Genomic DNA, 26419 nt, shown 5'->3' with positions numbered 1-26419 from the left:
GATTTAAAGAAAAAACATCAGGCTCCAAAAACTTGTGCAGGTGTTTTTTCTTGCAATGAGAAGCTTTTACCAGGGTACACCACTAAAAACAATGTAGGTACAAATTATTACACTCAATCTAAGCAAAGACCCCTCAACTCTTGGCAATCAGTCTGAGCTCTCCTCTGGTTTCTGCTTTATACTTTGCTTTTTATGTTTTACATATACGATTCCGGATCCCATCAGCAGCTCTGTTCCGAAAGAGTGCTGGGGACATGCCCTGATACACAAGATGCACGCACATTTTTAATTGCAAATGATGACCATGTGGGCATGGGAAAAGAAACCAATCCAGCTGCCTCGTGACACAATCTCACCACATCTTTTCTGGGCGCCACCTTTGTTACATGAAATGGGACAGAGCACAGCAACTTTTGTGGATGCTCTGAAGAATTATGGATTATAATAAGTAAATACAATAAATTAATACAAAAAATAATTTATAAGAATTATACTCCCTATCCATAGCTATTCTACCATGACTGCCAGAGAGGTTCGGGTTCTCTGCAAGTCATGAAAAGATCTCTGTGGCCAAATTTCGGAGTTTTGCAGGCTTCGTTTCACCTTCTCCCTCTTTAATGAAACCTTCTAAAGCACTGTTGATTTGCACTTGTGTATTATCATAGCTGGCTTTTCTAAAATAGAAAACACTCTGTACCCAACTATTAACTTTCTACTTTATTAGGTTTAAGTTTAGCAAAGCCTCAGTGTTTACTTTCCCTAAACTCCTTGGTATGGCTAGTTTAATATTTAACAAAGTTTTAGGCAAGGTAAAGAACTGGCTTTTTTTCTTTTTCAAAAATCCCAGTGTGACTTTGCCCTCGTTAGACTAACAATAGGCTGTTCCATCGCTGAGCACATGGATAACTGCAAACACTGGAGAAAGCTTTGGAAGACAAAGGGAGAAAGGCGTATACGCTGCAGTGCCAAAGTCACTTTGACAGAGGCTCTCTGGTGCGTAGCAACAATACAACAACCTGAACTGTTTAACGCTCACTTAAACATAACATCAGACTTCATGTAATATCTATAAATAACAATGCTACTTTAAGCGGTGGGAGTGCCAGAACTTCATTTTAAAGTGTTCTAACTCAGTGATTTATACGCTGCTATCAAACTACTGTATTATAAATGGAAAATATAAAGCTTCATACGTCCAATTTTCTGACTTTTCTTAATATATCTGTACAGTAAGAAATCTTCCTGTTCCTTCCCTCCAAACCAAACAGATGGCCGGATGAAGCAACGTGTCTGAAAATCTCGGCTGTCAGCTCGTTACATTAGCCGTATATAACACCCCATCCACTCCCAGGCCTGCGTGAAATCGCACAAGTTCAATGGAGGAAGCTACAGGACAAGCAAGCGGGGAGGAAAAAACCCAAAAACCACAAAAAAAAACAACCCAAACCCCTGTGTTCAGCAGTTCTCCTTTTGTTTCCTATGGAATCTTAGAAGACCAGTCAGAGCTAAACCCCCGGTGCTGATTAAAGGCAGAACAGGAAGGATTAAACCATTATCATGTCTTTAAATGCTGGCGAAGGCTGGTATGCGCCCGTGGAAAATCGCAACAGGTGCCACCCTGGCCCAATTTCAACAACCCTTGCAACGTGAGGGGCTAGTTCCTGCGCTAGCAACCAGCCTTTCAACTGGAAAGGCTCCGGATAAATTAGCTGTAAAGCATCTTAATTAAAATGAGTATGGTGGTTTTGGCTCGCTCAGCCTGTCTCCTTGTGATTTGTTACATCACGGACCGTCACAAATTTGGCACAACTGGCATCGTTTTTACCGAAAACATGCCTCAAGGAGAAAGAGAAAACGACCTGTACAAGTGTTTTGTTTCTCTGGAGTGACAGTTTAGAAACCCTTTTGGTGGCTTTCTGCAGGTAACATTTTGTGTCCCTTGCTTTTAGCTTCTGTTCTGACCTCGACAGTTTGACTATGCCTGTGGAGACCACGACTGTTCAGTCTTGCTCACACGCAGATTATCTGCCAGTTTCATGGAGCTGATGTTTAACATTGAATAGTGATAAGAATGCATTTACCAGAGGAATACTGACTTTTCATTTGTTGAACAAATATTAGGCATAATTCTTGGGTGTCCTATACCTGTACATCTGAACAGAACACATCACTGCTCTGAGCTGGTGCTAGTGAATGTAGGGGAATGGATCTGGCAAATCAGTCCGTGACAACAGGCTAGTTGCTTTTTACCAAACCAAAAGTGACAAGCATCTAATTTTGAAAGCCGGTGAATGTTCCCACTCGATGGGTATGAAATAACCAAAGAGACAAATAACCTCTTCACCTCTGTTTAAATGAGTAAACAAAGGAATATGCATCTATCTGATTTCTGTATGCAAATAGTTTAAGTGCACAGCTTGCTGCAATAGCACATGAATTTAGCAACATCAAATCACAGGAAAATTATCAAAAGTCATATTTGTAACAGAAAGCTGAGTTTCTGTTCAGCAGATCCTGTAGCAAGGTACACCAAGCCATTCTGCCTCCAACAAGCAGGTGGTACATTTCTGCATCATTACTATGAGCTGCCCCTTCTTAAATATAAACATTCAAGTTTTATAAACATATTCATTTTTTCACCATGTCTGCAGGAGTTACAATTTCATACTACCATCAAATTAAGGTTGACATTTATAAATTACTCTGGTTTCACAATGGGTTTTGCTTGGCTAAGTGACTTTGCATTACTTAACTTGTAAGAATAAATTCTTGTGGTGTGCTGTCACATGACAATATAATTATTCACATTAGATGAAAAATTAATAACAGTCCATACACCAGGATCAGGAAGCTTTTGTGTTTTGACCTGTCAAATCATACCACTTTTATGGACAAGGATTTCTGTTTTTATGAATGGTGACTGCATCGTGGAGGAGCAATCTTTATCTATCTTTTTCAGTGAAAAATACTGGAACTGTTTATATTTTGGGACTGCTTCTAGCAGAGGCCTTACCAACAATAAAAGGATTTGCCTTACCAACAACAAGAAGATTTGCCTTAACAACTTGCAGTGTTACTCCAGTTTCTTCCCCAAGTTCGGGCCATAGTCCTCAATAGGCATGTAGCTCCTTGAACCCTTACAATAATTAGCCCTTCCTTTAATTTCCTGTTCTACAAAGGAAACAAATTGGGATGAGAGGGCCCTAAAAACAAAATTGCAGAAGTTTATGAACAAGGTGATACTGACACAATAGTTCAGTTGCCTTTTCCATGCAAAAATATTCCTAAAGCCGATGGGCCATCAACTTAACTTGCCCAGTAAGTGTGGCCTGTAAGGTCAACAGAACTGAGATAGGGGCTGGGCTAATTGCAAACGAAACACAGAAAATCAAAGGTGACAAGGATAGAAAGCGTCGCAGTCCATCCCTTTATGGATCTCAAGCAAGGCCTTACTGTCAGGACAAGCATTTGTGATAGCACAATAGATCTTGGTGCTTCCCTCCTTCCCTCTCTCCAGCTTTATACAGTTTGGCCTCATGGCCAAACTCCCCAGTCTGACATGGTCTGCATTTTTACCCCATTTTCCTTAGTAAACCTCTACAGAATAAGTCACAAGGAAGGAGACAAAGTATATGCAGGACAGGATGTCAACTCACACCTATGAGCAGGCTTGTATTTTCTTCTGCTTTTAAAGTTCCAATATTATCAAGGGAATGAGAAATAGAAAAAAAAATGCAGCAAGACAGCACGCTAAGGATAACTCCTGAGATGGTAAATGCAAGTCTACCAAACACATGAAAACAACTGCAAGGAAATAGCAGAATTTTTCAAACAAAGTTGCCTGGGGAGCAATTTTTCTATGCTTACAGTCAACTTCCAAGTGTGTTCCCTCTGCTGAAGGGAGCATGTGCTTAACACATGTGCTGGCTCGGGATTAGGCAACTGACAGTTGTGGGTATTGCAGAATATGCTGACATTCCCGAGGAGCTCTACTGGAAAGGGATTATATATCCCAGTGGTATCAGGCTGAGAGAAAGCCTGGGAATAAGGACATTGGCACATGCGGGTAACGGGTCACTTAAAACTGCAAGCTTTGGACACTTCTATCGCAAACCCTCCCCATCCCATCCCTGTAACTCAGCTGCCAAGCCTAGGAGGAACAAAGGTCATTAATTGCAATGAAACACCCTCCTCTCCAAGCAGCAAACCAGCTTTTCTGGCCACCAGCTGTACCAGCTCACCACGGGATCCCCACGATCCCACCGGACCACCGTGAGTGAGGCAGAATGCTGCTTGCCCAGCTCCCGCAAGGGAAAGCGGGACACGGTGCTGGCAGTGCTGTGCCTGGCACCCAGCCTCTCTGGTCTCCCCTGCACCAGCAGCTCCCCCTCCCGCAACAGCGTTTTGAGGATGCCAGGGAAGATTCACATGAGAAACGTAACATTGGAAGTCCTGACCGCTTCTGACCATCGCGGATCCTGCTGCGCTTTCTGCAAGAACAGTTCGTCTTCTGGACAAACTCCAGTTTGTGTAACTGCATTTATTGGGTAATTATACTTTCTTAAATTGTCCCAGCAGTTTCAATTTGCCATGGTACTATTCACTTCCGTTCAAGATGCCATGGACTGTTACAGTGTGCTGACAAGCAGCTGTTACGTTTCACCCAAAAAGTGACTGCATGGCATGGATGGGTGAAAGCCATTCCTGTGCATGCATCGTGTGCTTGCATACGGTACAGAGACTGGAAAATGCTTTGGGGTTCCTTGGGGGTGAGCAATGCTACGGAAGCGTAGGGTGATAATGAGCTATCAAATAACTCACTGTGATGTAGCTGGGATGTCACGGGCAATTATTTTTTTAAATTGAATATAATCTTGTAAAAAGTTTCTCCCTCTGGTGGGTGAATAGAACATCATAGCTCAACAAAAACGAAGTGAGAATTATTACAAATTCTAGCCTGCACACTTAACACACACTAGCAGCCACAATTTGACTTATTTCAACATCTGAAAAAATAAACAATGCAGACAAGAGAGGCTGATAGCAAATGCATTATTTGGAAACCTTTGTCCAGTCAGATGCCACCACTGCACAGTGTGTTGCCCTACCTGCCCCCCGTCATCAATTCCCCCCATCATCAATTGGGTGCACCCAATGCACCAAAGATCAGACTTTTTCCATTCGTTTGACAAGACAGGCTATTATCCTGCTTATCCAGCTTCTTACGCATGCCTTAAAAGAAAGTGTGAGGCAGCTATTCCTCATTTCCTCTACCGAACCATGGAGGAATCCTGTAATATCAGGATTTTATTCCAGAGAGGGATAAAACCTCTGTTACCGTCACAGTTTGTAGCTAGCGAAGTAGTGTTTGTGGGTACCCCATGAGTGCCCTCGCAACAGCAGATGAGGATAGTTCAGCTCCAAGGGTGCGATCACTGAGAGATCACTTGGATCGTGATTGACTTCCGTACAGAGAAACCCAGTGCCTGAAGCATCTCCAGGTTCACTATCTCAGCCATTCATTTTAGACCGTCTTTTTCCCCCACACCTTTTTCTTGCCACGTCATGAAACGGAGATCAAAGGAGATCATACCTCAGCTCTAACAAAAAACAACCCTGACACCTTTAGGCATCTCTGCACAATCTCAAAAGGAAAAAAAAAAAAAAAAACAAAAAAACCAAACCAAAACCAAACCACCAACAAAAAAACCCAAACCACTGAACAGAAATCAAAAAAAGAAACCATGCTACTTTTAAGAAAAAAATATAAGGGTATTCTCTGGTGGCCTATCCAAGAAAGGAAGATTCCAGCTAATAAAATAAAAGACGCTGTCTGACCAAATGACATCTGTGTAGCCAGACATCTTAACAAATAAAATCACTGGTAATATTCATGCCACACCATCAAACAGCAGATTACACCTTCCCCAGACACAAACACAATCCTGTGGCATGTCAGCTTTCCTACGGAAACAACTTGGTGTTATATACAATATTCATTAGAAGAGTGAGTGCTATTAGAGCTACAAAACGGTAGCTATTAAGTTACTAAGTTTCTGCTACTAATAGCATACTGATATACACATTTACATAAGATTATGTCTTCCTTCTAATTATTTCCTAAGGTAGACTTCAACTATGAAATCAATCAAACTGAAAGGGAAGGGTTTTTTTGTTTGTTTAAAATTTTGTCAGGCCTATGACCTACTAATCCAAATTTTGTTTGGCCTGTGAAGCACTGGCAATTTTACTTTAAAGAAAACTTTATGCTCACAGACTGCAAACAAACAGCAGAATTGATGACTGAAGTCCAGACATGCCCTGAAATGGTTATAGTCTTTCTTTTTCTTCAACATCTGACTGATTTTATCAAGTTTTATCAATTTTATCTCAGCTATTGAGTTTTACCTGTCAGACTGCTGGTTTCAGCCTCATTGAGCAAGCTCAGGTAGAGCAAGACCTTGGGTGTATTTTTTTTTTTTTTTGGTAAAATATAGGCCTGAGAAAAAGTTGGTGATCCCATCTCTGCTGTAACCATGCTTAGGTCTCTGCCATCTACTAGTTTTGCATTACTGACTTCTTGAACGACCTGGGTAATGCATAGCACACAAAACCAGAGGTGAGCCTAGGGCAGGTTTAAGGGGCAGACCAGCAGTGAAACCTGTCAGGTAACCTCTGGACAAGCCTCTGGCACCTTGGCAGCTGTTGCAATTCCAAACGAATCATGAAACGCTTCCTTTCAACTCAGAAATTGGGCTAGCAGGCGTGCTAGGCCTGTCACTTCTCTCATTTGCAGACTGCTGTAAGATGAAGTTGCCTTCAGACTGATTAAGTCAGGTAATTTAGAAGATGAACAAAATCCAAGAGCATTTTGACATCTCCAAATGGTTCATTTTTCCTCACTGTTCCAGTGAGCAGCTCTACAAGCCGGGGACAAGCACAGACTGGCTTCCCATGGCAGCGCGTGACTCCATGTGTCCCCAAGATGCAAACGCTAGCTGGAGCTCCTCTGGTGGCTGCGACATCGTACCTGCTCCTGCCCCTGTTAATTCCAGGGCAGCTGCCATTCACACTGCTGCCTTTTCCTCCCTGCGTGTTCCCATTTTAGGAAACTTTGGGTTTTCAATGTCTCTTTCTCCTACAGTTTTATTTCTGGCTCCCCCAATATTTTTGGAGGAGGTAATGACTCTGCTTCTTTGGAAGTTTAGCAGTACATCTCAGGGCCCTACAGCAAGGCAGCACAGAGCTGACATCCTCATGACCATTGCCTTCCACCAGCTTCTCTATCAGTATGAATTTCATAAGCTTTTTGTAAAGTATGCTGGAACTTAACATCCAAAAATTCTCTGGCTGGCTTTCCTCTTACCTACCTAACTTGGTACCTCTAATGTGAAAAGAGAGATTTTTCACATTATGCAAGAGCATAATGTGCTCTTGATTTTCAGAGAAGTATGGAATCAAGTGTAACGTAATTCATCCTTCTAAATCTTTCTCCTTCATGTGTCTGTCATTAAAATTTAAAAAAAAAAAGTCTATTTGAAACATTAGACTTGGATTAACACTAAAGCATGCTGGTAGGATTTAGCAGGGAAACACCCAGCAACATATGGAAAATGGGCGTGGTACTACCGAAACCCCAAGCTTACAGGTGGTTTCTTTGCAAGTGAAACAAACTTATCACTTGGTGAGACAGAAAGAGAGTTACATCAAAGATGGAACACAACCGGTTGCTTACAAAATGTAGGATTATCATATTCTCACAAACATTTGCCTTAAGTACACATGCTACCAAATATGTAGATTTTAAAAAAAAAAAAAAGAGTTGGGTGTTTTTTCCTCTAATGATAGCTCCCACAATGCTACAATTAAACTGATCTAAATTTAAGTAAGCCTTTACCTTGTCCTTAAGAATGTACTCTATATTTGGCAGGGAAATGTAGAAATGACAGTGTATTGCCACCTTGAGGCTTGCTAGCAGAACTGCATGTCCAAAACAAAATATATTTGTTACCAGGCACAACAGTAATTTAGCCAGATGTGCCAAAACCATTATAAACCACACAGCGTTAGCACTATGTGGTTTATCTTTATTTTTATGCCAGGGCATAAGGGCAGTTCCTCTTCTGGATTGGATATACTTTTAAAGGGGGGAAACCCCTTAAAAGTAAAACTAAAATAAAAAAATGATATTTAGTATCTCAGATTCTGTAAGAAAGTGAATCAAGAATATTCATTTCATTCTTACAAGAAAAATCTGCAGCTAAAGCTTAATTAGTAATACAGATTTCTCAGATCCTTTGAAATTACTACTCAAGTTTAGTTCAGCCCTAAAGATTGATTCATTTTGAGAAACACATTACATTAACAGATTACCCCAGATTACAGTATGTAATATTACAAAAATATAGGTACACAGTTACACATATTGCACATCTTAATACACATATGGTTATAACATAGGAGTGTTCATGGAGCAAATGGTATGATTGGTATCTATGCTTTTAATAGAGGTCAGAGGCCTCTGATTTTGCTTGTTTGTGAAACCATTACATCTATGAGGCTACTTACAAAGGGCTACTGGTTTACGAGGACTGCTCAATCTGTTTTTCTTCTCTTTTCTAAACAAACTGGCCTGTACTCAAACCACACAAATAGCCATTTGAAAGCTGCTGTTCTAACACCCACGGTGAAGTATATTTTCCCTGAGCTATCCAAAGGTCTTTCAGCCACCAAGAAAAGAAAAGCCTCACTGCTAGTTACCTGCTTGGTTTGCGGGCTGCCAGCCTGAGTACTTGGCAGCCCCCGGGGGTCCCGTCGGCTTGAGGGCTGCAGCAGATGTGGCACTGGTGGGAGCGGGTCTCACGTCAGCGTTTTCTTGGCGGGCGGGCATGCTCCTCGCTGCGGCGGCCGTAAAAGCGGCGGGCTGGGTAGCCTCCAGGGAATCACTGTTCAGAAATGAGGGAAGAAAAAATGAAATGCATTTCTTGCTAGAACATAAGCATTTGTGAAAGGGAGATGTGGAGCCACATCTCTGCAGCCTGGTGCAGGAGGGCAGCACCCACCACTCTGTCATCACCAGTGCCGGGGTGATCAACCCAGGAGAATGTTGTGGATTTATATTTTCAAGCTGTTTTTTAAGAACTGGACGCTTGAGTAATTTCTGCTGAAAGTCCATATAGACAACTAAATCCCTTCACAATTTCCATGTAAAAATAATTAAGTGTTGGCATGATACTGGTTAAAACAGAACCCTTACTGTAAATTTGGTACACTACCAGACTTTTTCAATACTTTTTTCTTTTGGAGAGTAGGAAAATACTCATACAGTCAGATTATAATTGTAGATCTTAATAAAAATCATCAATCTAAAAGTGACTTAATTATACACAATTTTCTTCTATGGGCCACTGCTCCCCCAAAACATTAAGTATTTTAAGAGCTGTAAGTTTATTCATTCATTAACCAACATGCACAATATTTTATATTGCCTCTTCAGAGCAGTTTACAGCTGATTTTATATTTTAAGAGTTAGCAGAACTCTTTTAGCTATTTAAAAACACGCACGATGACAACCGCACTTAATCACAATTCACGTAGAATGTAAGTAGCCACTAATTACATTGCAAGCAAGAAAATTTTTCATTTCTCATTTCCAGAGACTGTTCAAGAACGAGAAAGTTATTGTAACAAATTTTTTATGCAGTGTAACAGTATTTGTATAATGGATATTTGCCTTTGGGAAGCTGAAAACAAATATTTTCATTAAAAATCTTCAAAGTAGAGGAGTAATTGCTAATGAATGTCATTTGCAAACTAAGAGGATCACAAAAACAGGAAATAAACTCAACAGCTTTGTGAAATACAGCCAAAAATGATTCCAAATATATATTTTGTGCAATCTGGAAACTTATCAGTTAACACATTAGAAGCCTTCTTGTGTTTTATCCTCTACTGAAGAAAAACAAATTTACAGCACACGTGCATCATGCGTATTTCACCAGGGTCATTCAGAGAATTATAGACTGTGCCAAGTTCATAAAGTAAAAATCCTTGGGCTATTTTTACTTTACAATTATTGCACACACACAATATTGCCTTGCCCATACCACATGCAAGAACTTGAACACACCATTAGGCCAAAACGCAAGTTCATAACCTTGATTTTTTTGCCTCTAGATTTACAGGGTTAATAATTGACATATTTAGAATCTTTTTCTGGGTAAGACATAAAAAAAAAAAAAGATTCACAGTTTAGAGAATATATCTGAATGCTCAGTTTAATGAGTAACAGCTATTGCATTTGTAGGCTTTTGATAACAGCGGTAGCTGTGCTGAAGTGACACTCTGATGGATTTGCTATGCCCAGTGTGCACAAGCCCAGTGAAGCACAAAGTGAGACCTTTCGTTCTGTTACGTTCAAATGTTAATAGACATTTAAAGGCATTTATATAGTGCAAATGGAGGCATTTAAGGTGCACGTTAGACTCCTTAAAGGGCTAGGATACAAAAGCCTTTTTAACAACAGATTTTGAGGCAGCAGAGATATATGGCATAAAAGCACTGTTGCTGACTGAAAAAAAAAAAAAAAAAAAAAAGGATAGGAAGACATCCTCTGACACTAAGTAGTAGGCTCAACAGTTGAAGACAAGGTAGTTTAGGACCGGCTTCCACTATGTAAAAAGAGTGTGTCTGCAACTTGTGTCACAGAAATCTCCTCCTACACTATTGAGTACGTTTGACACATAACCCTTCAAATCCACTCCAGGCCAGAGCCCCATTACAACTTTAAGAATTCCTCAAAACACTGTTGGGTCCTAAAAAAAAAAGAAAGTTTCCTCCTTCTCCATCCAAAAGACTCATCACCACTTGTCAAATCACTTTTCAAGTCTAGCACCTCTTTACTACCTTTGTCAAGAACGTATAAATCATAAATCATCTGTCATAAATAAGAAAATCCTGCTGAGCCAGCAGCTGTCTTTACGCAGAAGAGGCTACTTAACAAGCACAAATAGCTGCAAGACAAGCCAAAGGGTATCCTTCAGGCAGAAGAAGGATAGCAAAATGTAGAAACAGCTGAGGTGTGCTGCTGGCAAACCGCAGCCTTATAGTAGGGATAAGCGAGGAAGTACACTGACACTAGCCACAAGGCTAGTTGTAATGCCAATTTGTACTTCCACCATTGTCGTTCTCATGGTTTAATGCTGAAGCTTGTGCATGACATGGCATGCTAGTTCCTGAAGCAACAGATTATTGGATACATTTAGGCTTTCATTTAAAAAATGAAAGGACTGGAAAGGTGAATCCTAATGACCCCAAACTAATAACAAACCCAGCTATAAAGCTACCTGTGATTTTTGACCGCCTTCGGCAGTTTATGTGCCGGAAGCCTATCCTAGAGAGAAGCTTCCCAAGGAAAAGCTTGAAGCAGTCACTCTGACAGAGGGGATCATGTTGGCCTCAGGGCAAAACTTCTGACAGGTCTTGGATGCCCTTTGTAATTTGTGCCTGGTTCTTTCAAGCAAGAGTTGAATAAACTCAAGCTGGCACTACAGTCAATTTCACAGGCAGGCTGCTACTGCGGCTTGGCAAGTCTCTCCAGTGCTATATTGCCCACCTATGGTGGGCTGCAGGAAGAAGTGCAAGCACCGGTTTTCCTGAATTACAGCTTCTAATCACACAGTTGCCTGGGAGCGCATGTGCAGTGTTCTCCAGAGGGAAAGAAAGATCCATCTTTGTCTCTCTTTCAAAGCAGTACGGCACCCTGGAGATGTTCAACCTTTTAAGTGCTAACCTTCTTCAAATTCATGCTTCAAAATTAATTCCTCAGCTTTTTACTTCATGTTCTTCTACACCAAGAAACACCCAAACTCCAATTATTTTTATCCATCTTCATAAATATAGCTATGTATCTTTTCAGAAGCATGCTTACCTTCTACAAAGTGGCTGTACAATAACCACAATTAGCCCTACTAGTATTTTGTAACTCACTAGGATATTGTACAATGATGACCTAAGATTCATTACCTAGAACACATATGGTTTGAAGAGACAAAAATATATACAGAAATTCAAGAAAATGAATAGGTTATGGAAGAGAGCTCCCATCTGCTTTCAGTGTTGTCACTAGAAAACTGAAGGAGTAATGATAAACCTCACGTATTTACCAAGTTCTGCGTGAGTAGCTTTCTCAGACTTCCCAGATGACACCCAGGTCAGGTTCAGGTCAAGCACATTTTGATGTCAAAACACTTGTACTGTTATTAATGACAAGCCTACCTTCTAACTTTACCTTTAACCTTTAAACTCTGTTTCATATCTCTTAAATGATTCCTCCTCCACCTGTTGAATATTTACAGCAAAAATTAAAGTTTTCCATGATGAAAACTAACGCAACCAAGAGTCACATCCATTTTAAGAAAGACAATGTTGTTTGCGAGATGTGAATGCTCTGCTGTCAAGCTCTGGGCAAGGGGTTTCAACACCGCAGGAACGAAGGAACTGTGGAACGCAAGCCTGACTGACTCAGAGTCTTGTGTCCTGAAAATCCACAGTGTGTTTAATTAATAAGTTATGAGAAGATTAATCAAAATAACCCTGAAAGTCAGTTGCAAAGGAAACAGATTGCAAAAACAGACAAAGAAAAAAGTCCAGCAAAGAAGCAAGCTGAAGACACCTCTCTATCTTTGACATACGTTAGCGCATACATGACACGCTCTCCTGAATTTTCATGGAGAAAACTCCTACTGCGCAGTGCAGCCCTATGCCTAAGGGCATGTATGGAAAAGAAAGAACCACCTGGGGGGACAGTCTGAGACCTGGGGACACATGCAGGGCTCCAGTGCCAGTGCAAACTTTATCCAGAGCTTACAACAGCTGCAGATTTATCCCCTCTGGATCAACAAAAGCCCTGTGGAAAGAGGCAAAAGAGACTAAAAAGCAAGTAATAATTCCTCTGCTATTCCTCCTCATTTTCCTCCCCAAATACCAAACACTGTATTACACCCTGCTTTTTGGTGGGAGGACAGGGAGAAACACTCATTTGCCAGATGACTGTCCCATCGCTGGGAGCTGCTTGGATGCTACAGAGGGGCGATGGGCAAGGAACCTGTGAGGGCAAAGCACGTCCAGGTCACACGTGAAATGAGCACCAGTTTTTTCAGAGACCACTCTGGGATATTTGCATCTATACCAAACCCCTTCCTTCCCAAAATCAGGTGCATCAAGACAAGGCTGAACACATTTAAAAGGCATTTTAAGAAATTTGCACTGCAAAAGGTTTTCAAAGGTTTGGGGCCCCTCCCTCTCACCCCAAAGAACAAGAGAAGAAAAACACAGAGTCTGGGCTACAGACGCCTAAACCTCACTCCATCCTTCCAAGGAAATACCTAAATAATGCTGCCTAGAGTTTCTTCGCACACACTTTAGAGAAGATAACTATGTGTCATGCTGTTATTAGCCAAAGGAGAAGCCATGATCCTAACTGAAAATCAAATACAGCTTGTTGTCGTGTAACTTCTAACACCACAAAAATAGTAACAAAGGCCAAGCCTCTCAAACTTTCCCAAGCAGGTTCAAGAGGTCTGGGTGGACTTTTTCCTCACGCAAGCCCAAGATACCAGACTATCCATCTATAAACATCATCACTTGAGCCCCAGCTCAGTCTGGTACATCAGTATTTTCCTAATGGTTTTCTGGATTATAAATGATATTTTAACTCCCACTTGTTGTCCAGAATGACTGCGTGAGTCAGAAACAAGTCCCCTGTGATCTGAGGAAGCTTGCTGACAGGAGAGGTCATGTAGTATCTAAGAGACAGTCTGCAAATGCTTTCTTCAGATGGCCAGGAATTCTGTGAGGTTATTTTCCCTTAAGAACACTAAATCTTTAAAGACAAAAACAAGACAAAAGAGAAGAAAAGATGTGAGCAAATCAATCCTCTTGGTTTCTGGCACAACCAAGTGGAATATGATAGCTTTGATTCTGCTTTATGGCTTCTAAAACCAGAAGAGATTAACAAAAAAGTAAGACTTCCCTTGCATTACACATTGCTGCCTGTTGGTTGCCTGTTAACCCCAAGAAGGCATCGAGCACGCTGCAGAAACCTGAATAAATGGCTTCTAAAATATACCCACAGTGCCTGATACAGCACTAAAAGAGGGAAAAATACAAACTTTTTGAAACATCTATATTAAAGAAACTTTGCAACTTCAAAGTAAGGAATGAACAGTTTGTCTGCCCTAAGACCAAGTAAACTGTAACATAGATGCTTCTCTGAAGCTTTACAGCAATATAAAACTTCAATCTCAGATCTCAATTTCTTATTTTAAGCTATGTTAAGTCGTACACATCACATGATGTATTTTGTCCAGTACCAAAATAAGCATTAGCTGAAGACATACATAGAAGCCTTTTTTGCAAGGGCTTTCTGTTGTAACAATAGAGAAACAGAAGACAAGAAATACCAACTGCTGACCTTGTATCCACCCCTACTGCAAACCCATGGTCTCAGTCAGCTTTTTAAAACTGTGTTTACACTTCGTGTTAACATAGCAGTGTTCCAATAACTTGCAAGAAAGAAGAAAATGCAAAATAAAAGAATAAAAAGAAAGAGCAGAGAAAGTTGTGTGGGTGGAGGTAGTTCCATATCAAGTTACAGTGAGGGCGTATGTAATCCTTCTGTAAGCACTGCTCTACACAGAAACAATTCAAAGCATCTTTCAGAATAAGTATTCTCTCAGAGTCAAGACCAGTGTTTATCTCACAAGGTCAGACTATCCTCTTTTCAAGTAATTGTACGTGGCAGAGTAACAGGTAGAGAATGCAAAAGCCATGTCAACGCCCATTCTTCCTAGCGTGTTGCAAAATTTCACAGCGTTTTTGCCATGCAATTTAATTTTAGGGCAGAGCTCCTATTCAAGAGCTTCCAATTCTTGGAAATGCAAGATATTAAATACAAAATTTCCTTTGCTGCGTATATGTAGTTTGTCAAAAAACACAAACCCCCATAAACTTAAGGTTATCTCCATTGCCATCAGGATGAACACTTACCTTAGTGAAAGATTGCATGGCAGTTTTACCAAAAAAAAGTCAATTTCTGAGGAGTCTGGTAGAAAATATGTGGATGTGCAGCACCACTTCAAGCCAGTTAATAACAGATACTAAGTCAGAAAAAGGTCAACTTCTCTGGCAGCTACCCAGTACAGAGCAGTTTAAGACAGCCAGCTTTTTGCAACAGAGACAGTGAAGTGAGAGGGATAAAAGGGAAATATTGCTGGAGCAACCCTACTGCACAACAAAATTGAAACCTGCTTTTCTTATAGCTACAACCTTCTTGAGGTTCTTCCCCAGAGATAATGGAAACAAGCTTAAGCTACCTCAGTAAAATAGATTCATTACCTTTTCATGAAAGTTATACAAGGTAGAGGCAGAAAACAAAACCCCCAAAGTTGTTTAAACTTATTTACTCAGCTTTCTTGGTTGAACTAGTTGGTTTTTTGAACAAGTTTTTCTACTATACAATGTTGTATACTCATCTCTCTAGTTATGGGACATAAGATTTCAGCTGTCCTTCCTAATCAGCTATTGTGTTGTGGGATGAAATGAGCTGCCACTTAAAATAATTTTTCAGCATTACATTTGTGCACATATTACATTATGTCATTAGATGGGCAGTAATGCAAAGACATTTTAATACCTAGTTTCTTACACTCATTGGATACATCTCTCTCAAATCTACTATATTTTTCCTTTTTTCTGACATAGTTGATTGGTTTTGGTTGATCTTTGTTGAACTTAGATAAGAATATGTACTTAGTAGATTGTAAGCACAATTTGTCATCTCCTATCTCTTTTTCCTAGGTTTCTCAATCCATACAATGGGGCTTGTGCTCCTTTTTTCACTAGGATGAGGCAGCACAAGGCTTCCTTTCTACGGCTCCATCTACTGGCAACCCCTTCCTCCTTACCATGGCTGGCAGCTCAGGATGACAGTAAGGAAAACAGAAATCATTGCCCTGGTATGTTATAGAATCATAGAATCGCCTAGGTTCAGATCAACACCAGTTATTTTGGGAAAAATCCTTCAAAAAAGCAATTTATGCATAACATTCTCAGACTAACGTGATACATCACTGTTCCCAAATTTTAGGTCATGCACTATTTGGGGTGTGCCTAACAGCCTGAAAATCACATGTTTCCTGTATGGCCTTATGCTACCACCTGTACGCAGCAACCTGAACCAGGATAACCTGGCTATTGCAAAGGTTTAAGAGAAAATTCATCTTTCACAATTTTAGAAATAACATTTTAAACACCCTGACAATCTGGGGATGTTTATTTCAAGATGTTCAACCTGGATCTTGATACATCAAATACCGATAAGGTCTTTGAGGTAGGCTTATCTGCTCTCTGTATTCCCTGTATACCTCCTGGCTCCTTGGCACACCTCTCTCCAGGATGAAAGAAGTTCTCCATTGCTTGCTCTCTTTCCCGATGGGCAGTCCCACGTACCCACAAGGGACAGCAACTGGACAGCAAGAGTTTGTGAACCTCAACTTTCTAACAGAACTCAGTGTTTGCATTTCCAAAAATAAACCTTCAAAATGAGGAGAGTTTCTCCCAGTATGGTGAGCAAACGATGGGTAAACACAGAGCCAGTTCCATTCTTGTAACAATCTACCTTCAGTTGCAGCTTATGCCATAAACAATGCACGTTAGTGAGTGGAGGAAAAAAAAAAGAAGAAAAAGGAAGTCAGGGAATTAATTTTCACCACCATTATTGGCTCTACTAAAGTATCAACAAACAAACACCACAGCTGAAGAATAGTCTTACTGGCAGGATATTGTGGCTTTCACCCATTGGTGCCCAGGTATCAGAGCTCCTGGAGAGGTTTTCCTTTTGGATGAGCACACAAAAAGATTTCCTCATAAGTATCACTCAGTGTCAAAAAGAAAATTAGTATTTAAGGTTGCGTTATATCACTATAATTCTGTTAATATTATTTTTTTCATTTTAAAGCACATATGCCACAATGTTGAAAAATTTGATACAACTTAAGATTGTCTGTTGGTGTCTAATAACTACCATTTCCCCTCCCCAAAGTTAGGGCTACTTTAGCCTTTTATAGTGACTGAGGTCACCTTAGAAGCCATGAAACAGGAGGGAAAGATCTAATACTTCTTACTCAAAAGTCTTACTTCTTACATCAAGTGGATCTCAGCTCTACTTATAATTGGGTCTTATCTCTAGAAGGGTTTTACTTTTGTGAAAATGCAAGTAAGTACACAAAACCCCACAAATTACTTCTTCCTTAGCACAGCTTAATACATACTGTCCTGTAAAATAATCAAATAGGTTTCTGCCTTTGAGGCTGAAGTCCATTACATAAAAGCAGCTTTCCATAGTGTTAACATAGCTGTGGTCAGGAAAGGAGAACAAAAAGTCCTGTGCACTGAACAGAATCAGTGCTGGAACAAAGGGCCTAGACAGCAAATAAGTTTTAAAATAGTTATTTGCCACACCACATGCCAATTATTTGATTTTATACATTAAAAGTGAGCTTTGAAAAATAGCAGGTCTTTGTTCCCGGAGCAGCCTTGCAGCCTAACACGCTGCTTACTTGCTCAAGGAACTGTTGCAAATCATTCACTTGGATAGAGGTTTCAAGCCAGAATATCTTGTTTATTCTCCAGCTGGGCATTTAGAGTGACGGTGCCTCCCTCAGAGGCTCACGATGCAAGATGAACAGCACAGTGCGTCTCAGAGGGGCACCTGATGCCCATGAGGAAACCTCAGCCATCAGCAGGGCCAGGGTGAAGATTAGCTCTGCAAAGAGGTGAAAACCAGTACGATTTGGGGTTGGTGATTGCGTGCCAAAGACCACAACAGGCAGGCTACTTCAAGCATGCAAGACAACAGAAACAGGCTTTGAAGGAGAAGCCAGTTTCTTGCGAGTCCTCAGTGCCAACCATGCGCCGCACTCAGACAATACCTCTTGCTCCTCTGCAACTCCAGAGCACTTGTGGACTTCCTGGAGGGCCCAATGGCCTCCAGAGGAGGCTTAGTGACAGGCGTGATGAGCAGGGCATCCAAGAGCGAGCGGTAGACACTAGGGTCGGAGAGTCTAGCAAGCGTTTAAAAGATGACGTAAACAAACTAGGTGACCAAACAAAGTTCAAATTGGCTGGGACCACTAAAAACCCCAAACTCCTTATGAAAAGCCTGTAAGTTCTGTAGCAGTACAGAGAAACTGAACCTAGGATAACTGATGTAGAAATTATGTCTAAATAAGCAGTCCCCAAAGTGGAGGTCACTCACCGCAGGGGGTGTGAGAAGAAACTTTTTAAAATTACCATTATTATTTTTATTTTTACCATTACTAAAGTAACACAAAATATTTTGAAACTAGCTTTTATTTCATCTTTTTCTCATCCTTTTTTAATTTCTGGTTTTGTGTGTTTTATAATGTACATAATATATTAGTACATTAGGATTTTTATATAATTTAGAAATACATAAATATATTGGAGATGGCGTGCTCAAAATATTTTTACTGATATGGGTACACGAATTGCAATTCAACAGACTTAGATGCAACTCAGAGAATAACTGTTTTCAAGCATCCAGAAGTTACTCAAAGACGCAGATTATTCTTTGTCACCCATGTAGCATAATTTTTTTTTTTACAGTTACTTTACTGACCAAACCATGAAATGGTTATCATGAGGATCAGAAAGGTAGAATAACTCACTTAAGTAGAGAGTAGCAATCTGGAGCTTAGTTTAAAATAGGGCATGGGAGCCTTGGACATATTCTAATGACTTGCCTACCACGCTATTGTGAAAGAACTGATTTTGCAACACTGACAGGAACCGATAATTCTTGTGTGAGCTTGAACTTTCTTAAACCAAGCCATAAAATGTTCCATTTAAATCTGATGTCTACCTGGCCCGGACAGCAATGGCAGCAGACACGGCAGCAGCAGCCATGCTCTTAATTTTTGATCTCTGCTTGAAAGGAGAAAGAACGGGAACAGGAGCAGGTCCTAACTTCGTCAGACTTCCCAAAGGACTTTCCAGCAGTACTTTTCTAGCAAAGAAGCTTTGAGGCAACAGAGGAGAAAACAGAGAAAGCAGGAAAGATTGACAGAGACACAGTACAATACTGAGGTACATTAACCACTGGAAAGTTATGTGATTATAGGTTCCCAGTTCACAAAGATGTCAGGCAATGTATTAACCACTTGAATACTAATGTAGAAAATGGCAGTTGTGATTTCACCCACAAATAAAACCTTCCTCTCATCAACACAGGATTCAGCATCTATCAGCCTTCAAATTTCCCATCCCAGATTCTGCCTCGCACGTCCAGGTCATTCCCACTGAACTCCAGGACACTCCATGTGGATCCACCTAAGTACCCATGGTGCTGGCAGAAAGAGCCCTGAAGATCATTTAGCTTCTCTGCTTTTTCGTAATAAACAATAAAGATGGAAAGCTTTGGAATATTTGGTGATATAACTTCAGTAGGTCTATTTTTAGCCACCATTTGGTGTGCTGCTCACCCCCTTTTCATTTTCCCTAGTTATTAACCGGGTTGGGAGGAATGCGAACAGTCAAAAGAAAAAAATGAAAGAAACATACTGGCTCCAAAATTTTTTGTATAGTGGTGAATCCATAACCCAGGCTCTATTTTAAAATTTCAATACTATCCTCAGCGTTGCTGTGCATAATTTTTTTTAAATAATTTCAGAAGTGAACAAAACACTCCAAACACGCAACTATACTTTGCACCACTTCTCAGATTTAAATGCAAAAATGCTGCCTGAAAACCTTGCTTGCACCTAGCAGTCTGTTGTAGATATACCTTAAAAGATTTACCTTGTATGACTTACGGATGATTTAGTCTGACAGCTTGAGATTTTACTGAAAGACTGTGTTCCATAAGTAGGCAGAGATGCATCATGCCTGCCCAAAAGCAGCAAGAAAAGAAAAGTCAATGGCACTGTTAACTAAAGCTTAGGAGGAGTTCATTTAAGTATTTTTAAAAGCCCTCGTTACCCATAAAAAAACCCCAACAGGTATGGTTTAATATCCCTGATTGTTAATTACCGAGGGAAGCACTTTCTTTCCCTATTGGTAAACACTATACTCTGGGCGTCCTGCCACTGCAAAAGTTAATGCTTGTATTCTCCTCCAAAAACTTCAGGTTTCTGGACAATTCAAAAATACACATTTTACAGCAAGGGTGACTAATCTTTGAAAGCCAGGTGAATAAAATGTGTATTATCAAACAATCGTACATTAGCCGTATGATTCTTTGACCATACACACACTCTGCTATGCCTTCCCCTAAAACCCTTCTTCCACATTTTGACACTATAGATTCACCCCACGTCACCAGCTTTTCACAACAAAGTCACCTTCCAACTGAGTCTCCTACCCATAACTGGTTTCTCCACCTCCATTTAAGGATCACTTCAATTTTTGAATTATTTTTCTAACTTTTGCCTAAAAGCTACTAGAATTTCTAATTGCTATGCAAATTTCCAGAGCAACGTGAGGGTCAGGAGACATCTGTGAGCAGCTCCATCTTGACAGCATCATCATTAAAAAAAAAAAAAAAAAAATCAGGTGAAACCATATGTAAAATTGTAGTTTCCCATCATGCCTTTTTAAGGCAGCTGGCTCAAGTGTACCTGGCAGGAGTGGGAGGCAGCCCAAGGGCTGTTTCCACCGGTGGGGCTGCACAAGGTGGCCACCCGGCCGTGGCAGTGGGCAGGAGAGGCTCAGGGGTCTGCGTGGCCACAGCACACGTCGCAGGGAGAGGAGGCGATTTATCAGCTGTCAATAAGCTTGCTGCCTCTGGAGCAGGCAATTCTGCAGTTATTTTCCTAGTTGATGTTAATTTCACAAGTAATTATAATGAGACAACGTACACAGAGGAAATTTCTCATTTGATTAAAAATACCAGACAGTAATGGACAACTCTTTCTAGCTGGTGTTCTTGCATCTTTCCTAAGAAGGACAAGTGAGTAGCACGTGACGGCTTTTTTTATTTCCCTAGGAACCAAAACCTCATCCCTTAAGAATCAGACCATGCTGAAACTGGTTCTTTGGGGCATTTTTACAGCTGAAGCTTGAGAGCTTAGAATCAGGCTTGTTTAACCACAAACCCAAACTATTTGGGTGGTTTAAAGTGGTTACTCAATGAGAGCACAACCAGTACATTAGAAACTCTACCTAATGTGAGTAGATGCCACTTTAGACACTGTGGCTACTCGACTGCCACTATTTAAAACCTGAACAATTGCAGGGGAACAAGGTGGCACTTGGATAAGGCTTCCAAAGGGTTCTCAAACAAAAGTTCTCTGAAGTAGAAGAAAGCAGAAGGGCAAGTAGCATTCACCACAGGAAAGCAATATTATTCCCCCATATCTTACTTCCTCTTGATTGTCACCAAACCAAGCCAACCATAAAAGATCTGATAGTTTTAGTTCAGTTGGTCTGAGGTCTCCTCCCCAACCTGATGCTCATTTGCCAATTAAATGAGCAACTCCTGTCTTTTCAAATTTCCTTTTGCATGATGACTACAACCAAGGGAAGTTGTTTAGGAAAACTGGCGCAGAAACGTCAAACCTGCCAAAATGGAGATCTGGCCGAGCTGAGGAGGGTATAGCAGCAGTTGTAAAATTTCACGACAAAACAGGGGTATGCACAGATTATACCCTTTCCTGGAGCTGCCCTCAAGTTCTCCAAAACTCCATACAGCATCCTTGTGAAGATGGTTTATAAAGTCACAAAAAGGGCCTTGAAAAGGGGAATAAATCACAGTGGGTATATGCTCCAAAGGGAGAGCAAGCTGACTCCAAATCTTATTCATACATACGCGCTCATTGTATTTCCATTTTTCACTTGCTTTGGCAGTAGCTAGAAAAGGAGTAAGAAATTACTCTCAGAGATTACAATTTCTGCAGAGAATATTCTTGGCTGTCCAGTAATCAGAAAGTACTCAAAAAAAGTCAGGATTAATACCTGCTATTTAATACTAAGTCTTTGTATTTATGTCTATCAGCAATAATTCCGTTAAAAAAAATGATAAAAGTAGGTCTGTACGACTGTAAAAAGTATGTATATAGAAGAGCAATCTAAAGATTTGCTGGCACTGGCTCTGCTTTATATTAGTTATATATCTCTCAGGAAGCGCCAGATTCTGTGGTTTACGTGGTTTAAAGTTGCCAGGATGACTTTTTAAGATGACTTTTTGCAACTTTCTGGAAAGGCTGTAATTGCTTTTAAATATTTTACTGTTAAACTTACAGGAGGACATTGCGCCTATGAAATTGAGTAATAATACACCATAAATTACAGTAGTTGGCTATATTGCCATATGACTAGTGTAGGCTTTCAATAAAGAACTAAAACTACAATAAAAAAGCATTATGGTTTATATTATGAAGTCTGCCTTATAAGCAGCGAACCTAACTTTAATCCAGTGATCAAATCCAGATCCTTCATACATTTCACAGCAAGTTCTTTTTCCTTCTTGGTGGTTCAGTAGTGGGTGGTACAAATCACAGAGCTCCAGCCAAGAAAAGATGGAGCCCATTAGGAAAATAAAGACCTGTGCCAGTCATCGACAACAAATGCGGGGCTTTAGTGGCAAAAGCAAGTCTACTGACCTTTGGATGGCCCAATGCTGCTTTACTAAAAGTCTGATATGGCATGCACCAATTGCTCCATATGGATTTCTGACAGCTGCTATTTCATAAAAAGGGAGTTTTGGAGATTAGCTTTGGGTGTATTCTCCACCCCAAAGAGTGTTATAAAAGCAGCAATATCGGCTTAGTAAGAAAACATAAAATCCAAATATAGTTGTTGCAATGATGACCTCTCATTTCAGGAGATAAATAAGACTACATGGGTTTGTCAAATAATTTATGTTCTCCTTCCCACACTCAATGCTAATCCTTCCTTCTTCAGCTCTACAGAAGCTGCTCAGATTTCTGCCCTTCTTGAGTGGAAAATACTCACTGTCTACTTTCACGACTATTTGTATAAATACTATACTTTGTCTCTCATCCTGAACCACCATGAACATAGCTGTCCTTTCTGATTTCCTGTGGCTCATTTTAAAGCTGCTCTCTTGCTACGTCAATTTTGTCAAATAATAAACTTAGAGCCATGGGTCTTGAGTGAGAGCATGGTTAAATTTTGTTTCCCTGGACACAGACCCAGAGCTAGGATTTAGAAAGAACTCCTGGGTACTCTGAAGACAGTAATCATAGCAGTATCTGCAAGGCATCTGCAGCTCAGTAGGCGTAATCATACTAGAGTTTCATTGGTAGAAATGAAAATCAATTATTGAAGGAGTACTTTTCCCCCTGCCTTTTTCATCCTAGGCATCCTAAGATTCTTTCACCCTTTTTCATTCTGCTTAAAAAAACCAAACCAAAAAAAAAAACCAAAAACAAAAAAACCAAAAAAACGAAACCCCAACAATACCATGAATATTGTCATACACCTTTTGTGTGTATTTTTCATTTTTGGTGACTCATAACTACTCACTCCATCTGCTCCCTCGGATTTAAGAGAACACACTACTGAAACCATCACAACCAAATGTTCTTTCCTGTGTTCACTCAAACCAAAGGTTACCATGAAGGTACTGGCCTGCTGTCCAAGCAAACCTCCGTCACCACCCACCATCCCTTCCTGACTAATCTCATGTTAGCTCATGAAGGTACCCTCTTCTTCTACACATCAAAAAAGCCTTCAAAGGACACTGCAACAAAACAGACTCAAGTATTCTGTTGTGAGGTTTCGCCTCATCTCTCTCAGCTGGTTGAGACTACTGCTTTAAAGGGGAAACTGTCAATCCCAAACCTTAGTATTAGATTTCAAGTTGCAGAAAGCCCACACAAATATGGACAATAGCATATTCCTGTATGTTTTTCACAAGGATGGGTCTCTGTCTAGGGGCCTGGCAGGACCCTCATTTTTAAAGGAGCAACTTCGTTTGTGCTTGTGCATGTACAACGAACACTAGCTACCGGGAATTTAAAAAAACACTCCTGCACTATGAAACACGAGCTATCAGAAAATGTTATTGACCTTCAATAATAGCATCATAACCCTCTAAATTACTGTCACTATCTTACAATCAAAATTACTGTCGCTGCCTAGTACCCATAGAAGACCTCCAAAACATCACCAGCCTGACAAGATAAGTGCCGGCAAAGCTATCCAAGGCCAATGGCAGAAAATTTGCCAGAAAATCATCTAGTTTTCTTTGATTGCATCACAGCACAGTGTTATGAACGAAATAATCCACTTTTTTAAAAGTTACTCTACTGAAAACTTACTACACCCAAGTGACAGGGTGGACATCCACTGACAACATACCAACACGCACTAAATATCGTGTCTTATTTTAACTGGTATCCACGAGACTGTTTATGAACCTGCTCAGCTTTATTTTATTTCTCTTCTCCTTCCCCCTCCTACTGTTTCCAGGAAAAACCCTAGTCACGGCAGATTAATACGTTTACTTTAAGTGAAAGACAGACAACCCTCTCTCCCCCAAGACAGACAAATCTAGGCTAGAACAACACATAGATAAATCGTTAACTGAATTGAAACCCCCTCCGAATGGTTTACCTCCCAGGAGTTGCTGCGACAATGTGTTCAGAAAGGCTGGGAGAGGGGACACTGCCAGGGGAGGTCTCTGCTATCGGCAAAAGAGCGGCTACAGATTCAGGTCTAGCACCATTTTCACTGCATTCACAGTAATAAAACCAAATGGAGACACACAGAGAAAAAGATTTTTAATCCACATTAAAAACAGTATGCTGAACAGGAGGTGCTGTGAGTGAAATGTTAATACATTGAAAAAAAAAAACCACAAAACACAAAAACCCAAACATGGAGTTTATGGCAAAATACAGACAGAGGTAAAATGAGGCACCTAGGAAGCTTTTAGCAAAGGTTGAGAAGTGTCCTGCTGCTTATAAACTCAGAAAGCAAAGTAGTATTTTATATTTACAAAGACGGAACACAAATATTTAGTATTACACTGTGTGATGGAAAACTTTTAGAAAATACTGGAAAAGAAACCGACACAAGTGCTAGTGGGATTCACTCCCAAAGTTCCAAAGTTTTATGCACTTTTTGCTGCAACTTTTTTAGGGTGTTAGTGTTGTGAAGGTTAGACTATGTGTTTCTCAATATTTTTTCTTTTTTTTTGTTATGATAGGGAAAAAAAATAATCTGGAAAACATTGTCTTAAAGCCCTCTACTTGAAGAAAAGTACCCACCAGGCATCTCACTGTAATACACAAAAATAAAAGTAAACTATAAGGCAGAGAGCAATCACAACCACAAGTTTTGAGCAGACTAAATTAGCCACAGGGGTAGGCATATATATATATATATAAAAATATATAAAAATATATATAAATATTAGCATGCAGAATTAAATATATTAATAAAGTAGGGAGCCTTAAGTGCTGAAAATTATTCAACAGACTTAGGAATGACCAGGGAGCAGACCTCATAGGTGGTAAAGGTGTAGATGGAAGTTCTGGTACAGGTGGCATCTCCAAAGTCTGGGCAGCTATGGAGTTTTTATTCAGATTAATACAGCTATCCTGGGCTCCTGCTCCATTGGGTAGATCTGCAGGTATGCTTTAGAGACATTTACGACATGGGTGGGGAAAATAAATATATGATTTATGACAGGCTGTTTCAGGACTGACCAAGAGTGGGGCAAATATTTTCCAGTGGCTATTGAAAAAAACCCCAGACACATCTTCACTCAGGACAATCAACTGACTCTACAGTTTAAGGCCGAAACCACATCTGTACCTGTTTGCTCAAAAGAAGATGGTTAGAAGTGAACATCTAAAACATACTTGGAAATAGGGTGCTGCAGAATTAGAAATAATCAGTTACTAAAACACATAAATAAACTTAACATAAAGGCTAGACTTTGCCTATGTAAGCTTTTAGTAACTGGTTTAAGCAGCTGAAAAGAAAAATCTATTTTATCCACACATAAACCCCTAGCAGGTTACAGTTTAGGGGTAAGCAATAATAAAAAATCCACAGGGCATTTGTCTTGGACAATGTCTGTCTGAAAAGTTGAATATTATTATATTGGAATATTTATCTGTAGATTACTGATGGAAGAGAAATTTCTATTTCATTTTGTTTGCCACATTCATCTTTCTCAGTGATCTCGTAAATGCAAGCTTATTCATTTATATAAAAAAAGACACTCAGAATATTTTATCAAAGATCAGACGTATGCTGGGAATTGGACATGAGCTAGGGCATGTTATCCACATGCAAACGGAAAAGCAATCCATTGTTTTGGAAATAGTAACAAAGTCCAAAATTTAACGTCAATAAGTATTGTGCA

At 40.1% G+C, this 26419-nt stretch overlaps 1 protein-coding gene across 8 annotated transcripts in view; it reads right to left on the bottom strand.

Moving 5' to 3' along the window:
* The window catches only part of PDLIM5 (PDZ and LIM domain 5), a 128613-nt gene that overhangs the window by 18541 nt on the left and 83653 nt on the right, over positions 1-26419 (bottom strand). For 6 of the 8 annotated variants that reach the window (XM_054201924.1, XM_054201925.1, XM_054201923.1 and 3 more), the window contains 7 exons: positions 25549-25683; positions 24658-24774; positions 20697-20891; positions 19879-19965; positions 18944-19099; positions 17991-18122; positions 8761-8945 (listed from right to left, as the gene is read on the bottom strand). In XM_054201924.1, coding sequence (XP_054057899.1) covers positions 8761-8945; positions 17991-18122; positions 18944-19099; positions 19879-19965; positions 20697-20891; positions 24658-24774; positions 25549-25683 — 1007 coding nt within the window. The remainder of the gene's footprint in view (positions 1-8760; positions 8946-17990; positions 18123-18943; positions 19100-19878; positions 19966-20696; positions 20892-24657; positions 24775-25548; positions 25684-26419) is intronic. The other 2 variants (XM_054201929.1, XM_054201930.1) reach the window with 1 other exon arrangement.

The sequence above is a fragment of the Rissa tridactyla genome, chromosome 5, assembly GCF_028500815.1.
Source record: "Rissa tridactyla isolate bRisTri1 chromosome 5, bRisTri1.patW.cur.20221130, whole genome shotgun sequence".
NCBI lineage: Eukaryota > Metazoa > Chordata > Aves > Charadriiformes > Laridae > Rissa > Rissa tridactyla.
This window is presented reverse-complemented; position numbering and strand designations above follow the sequence as displayed.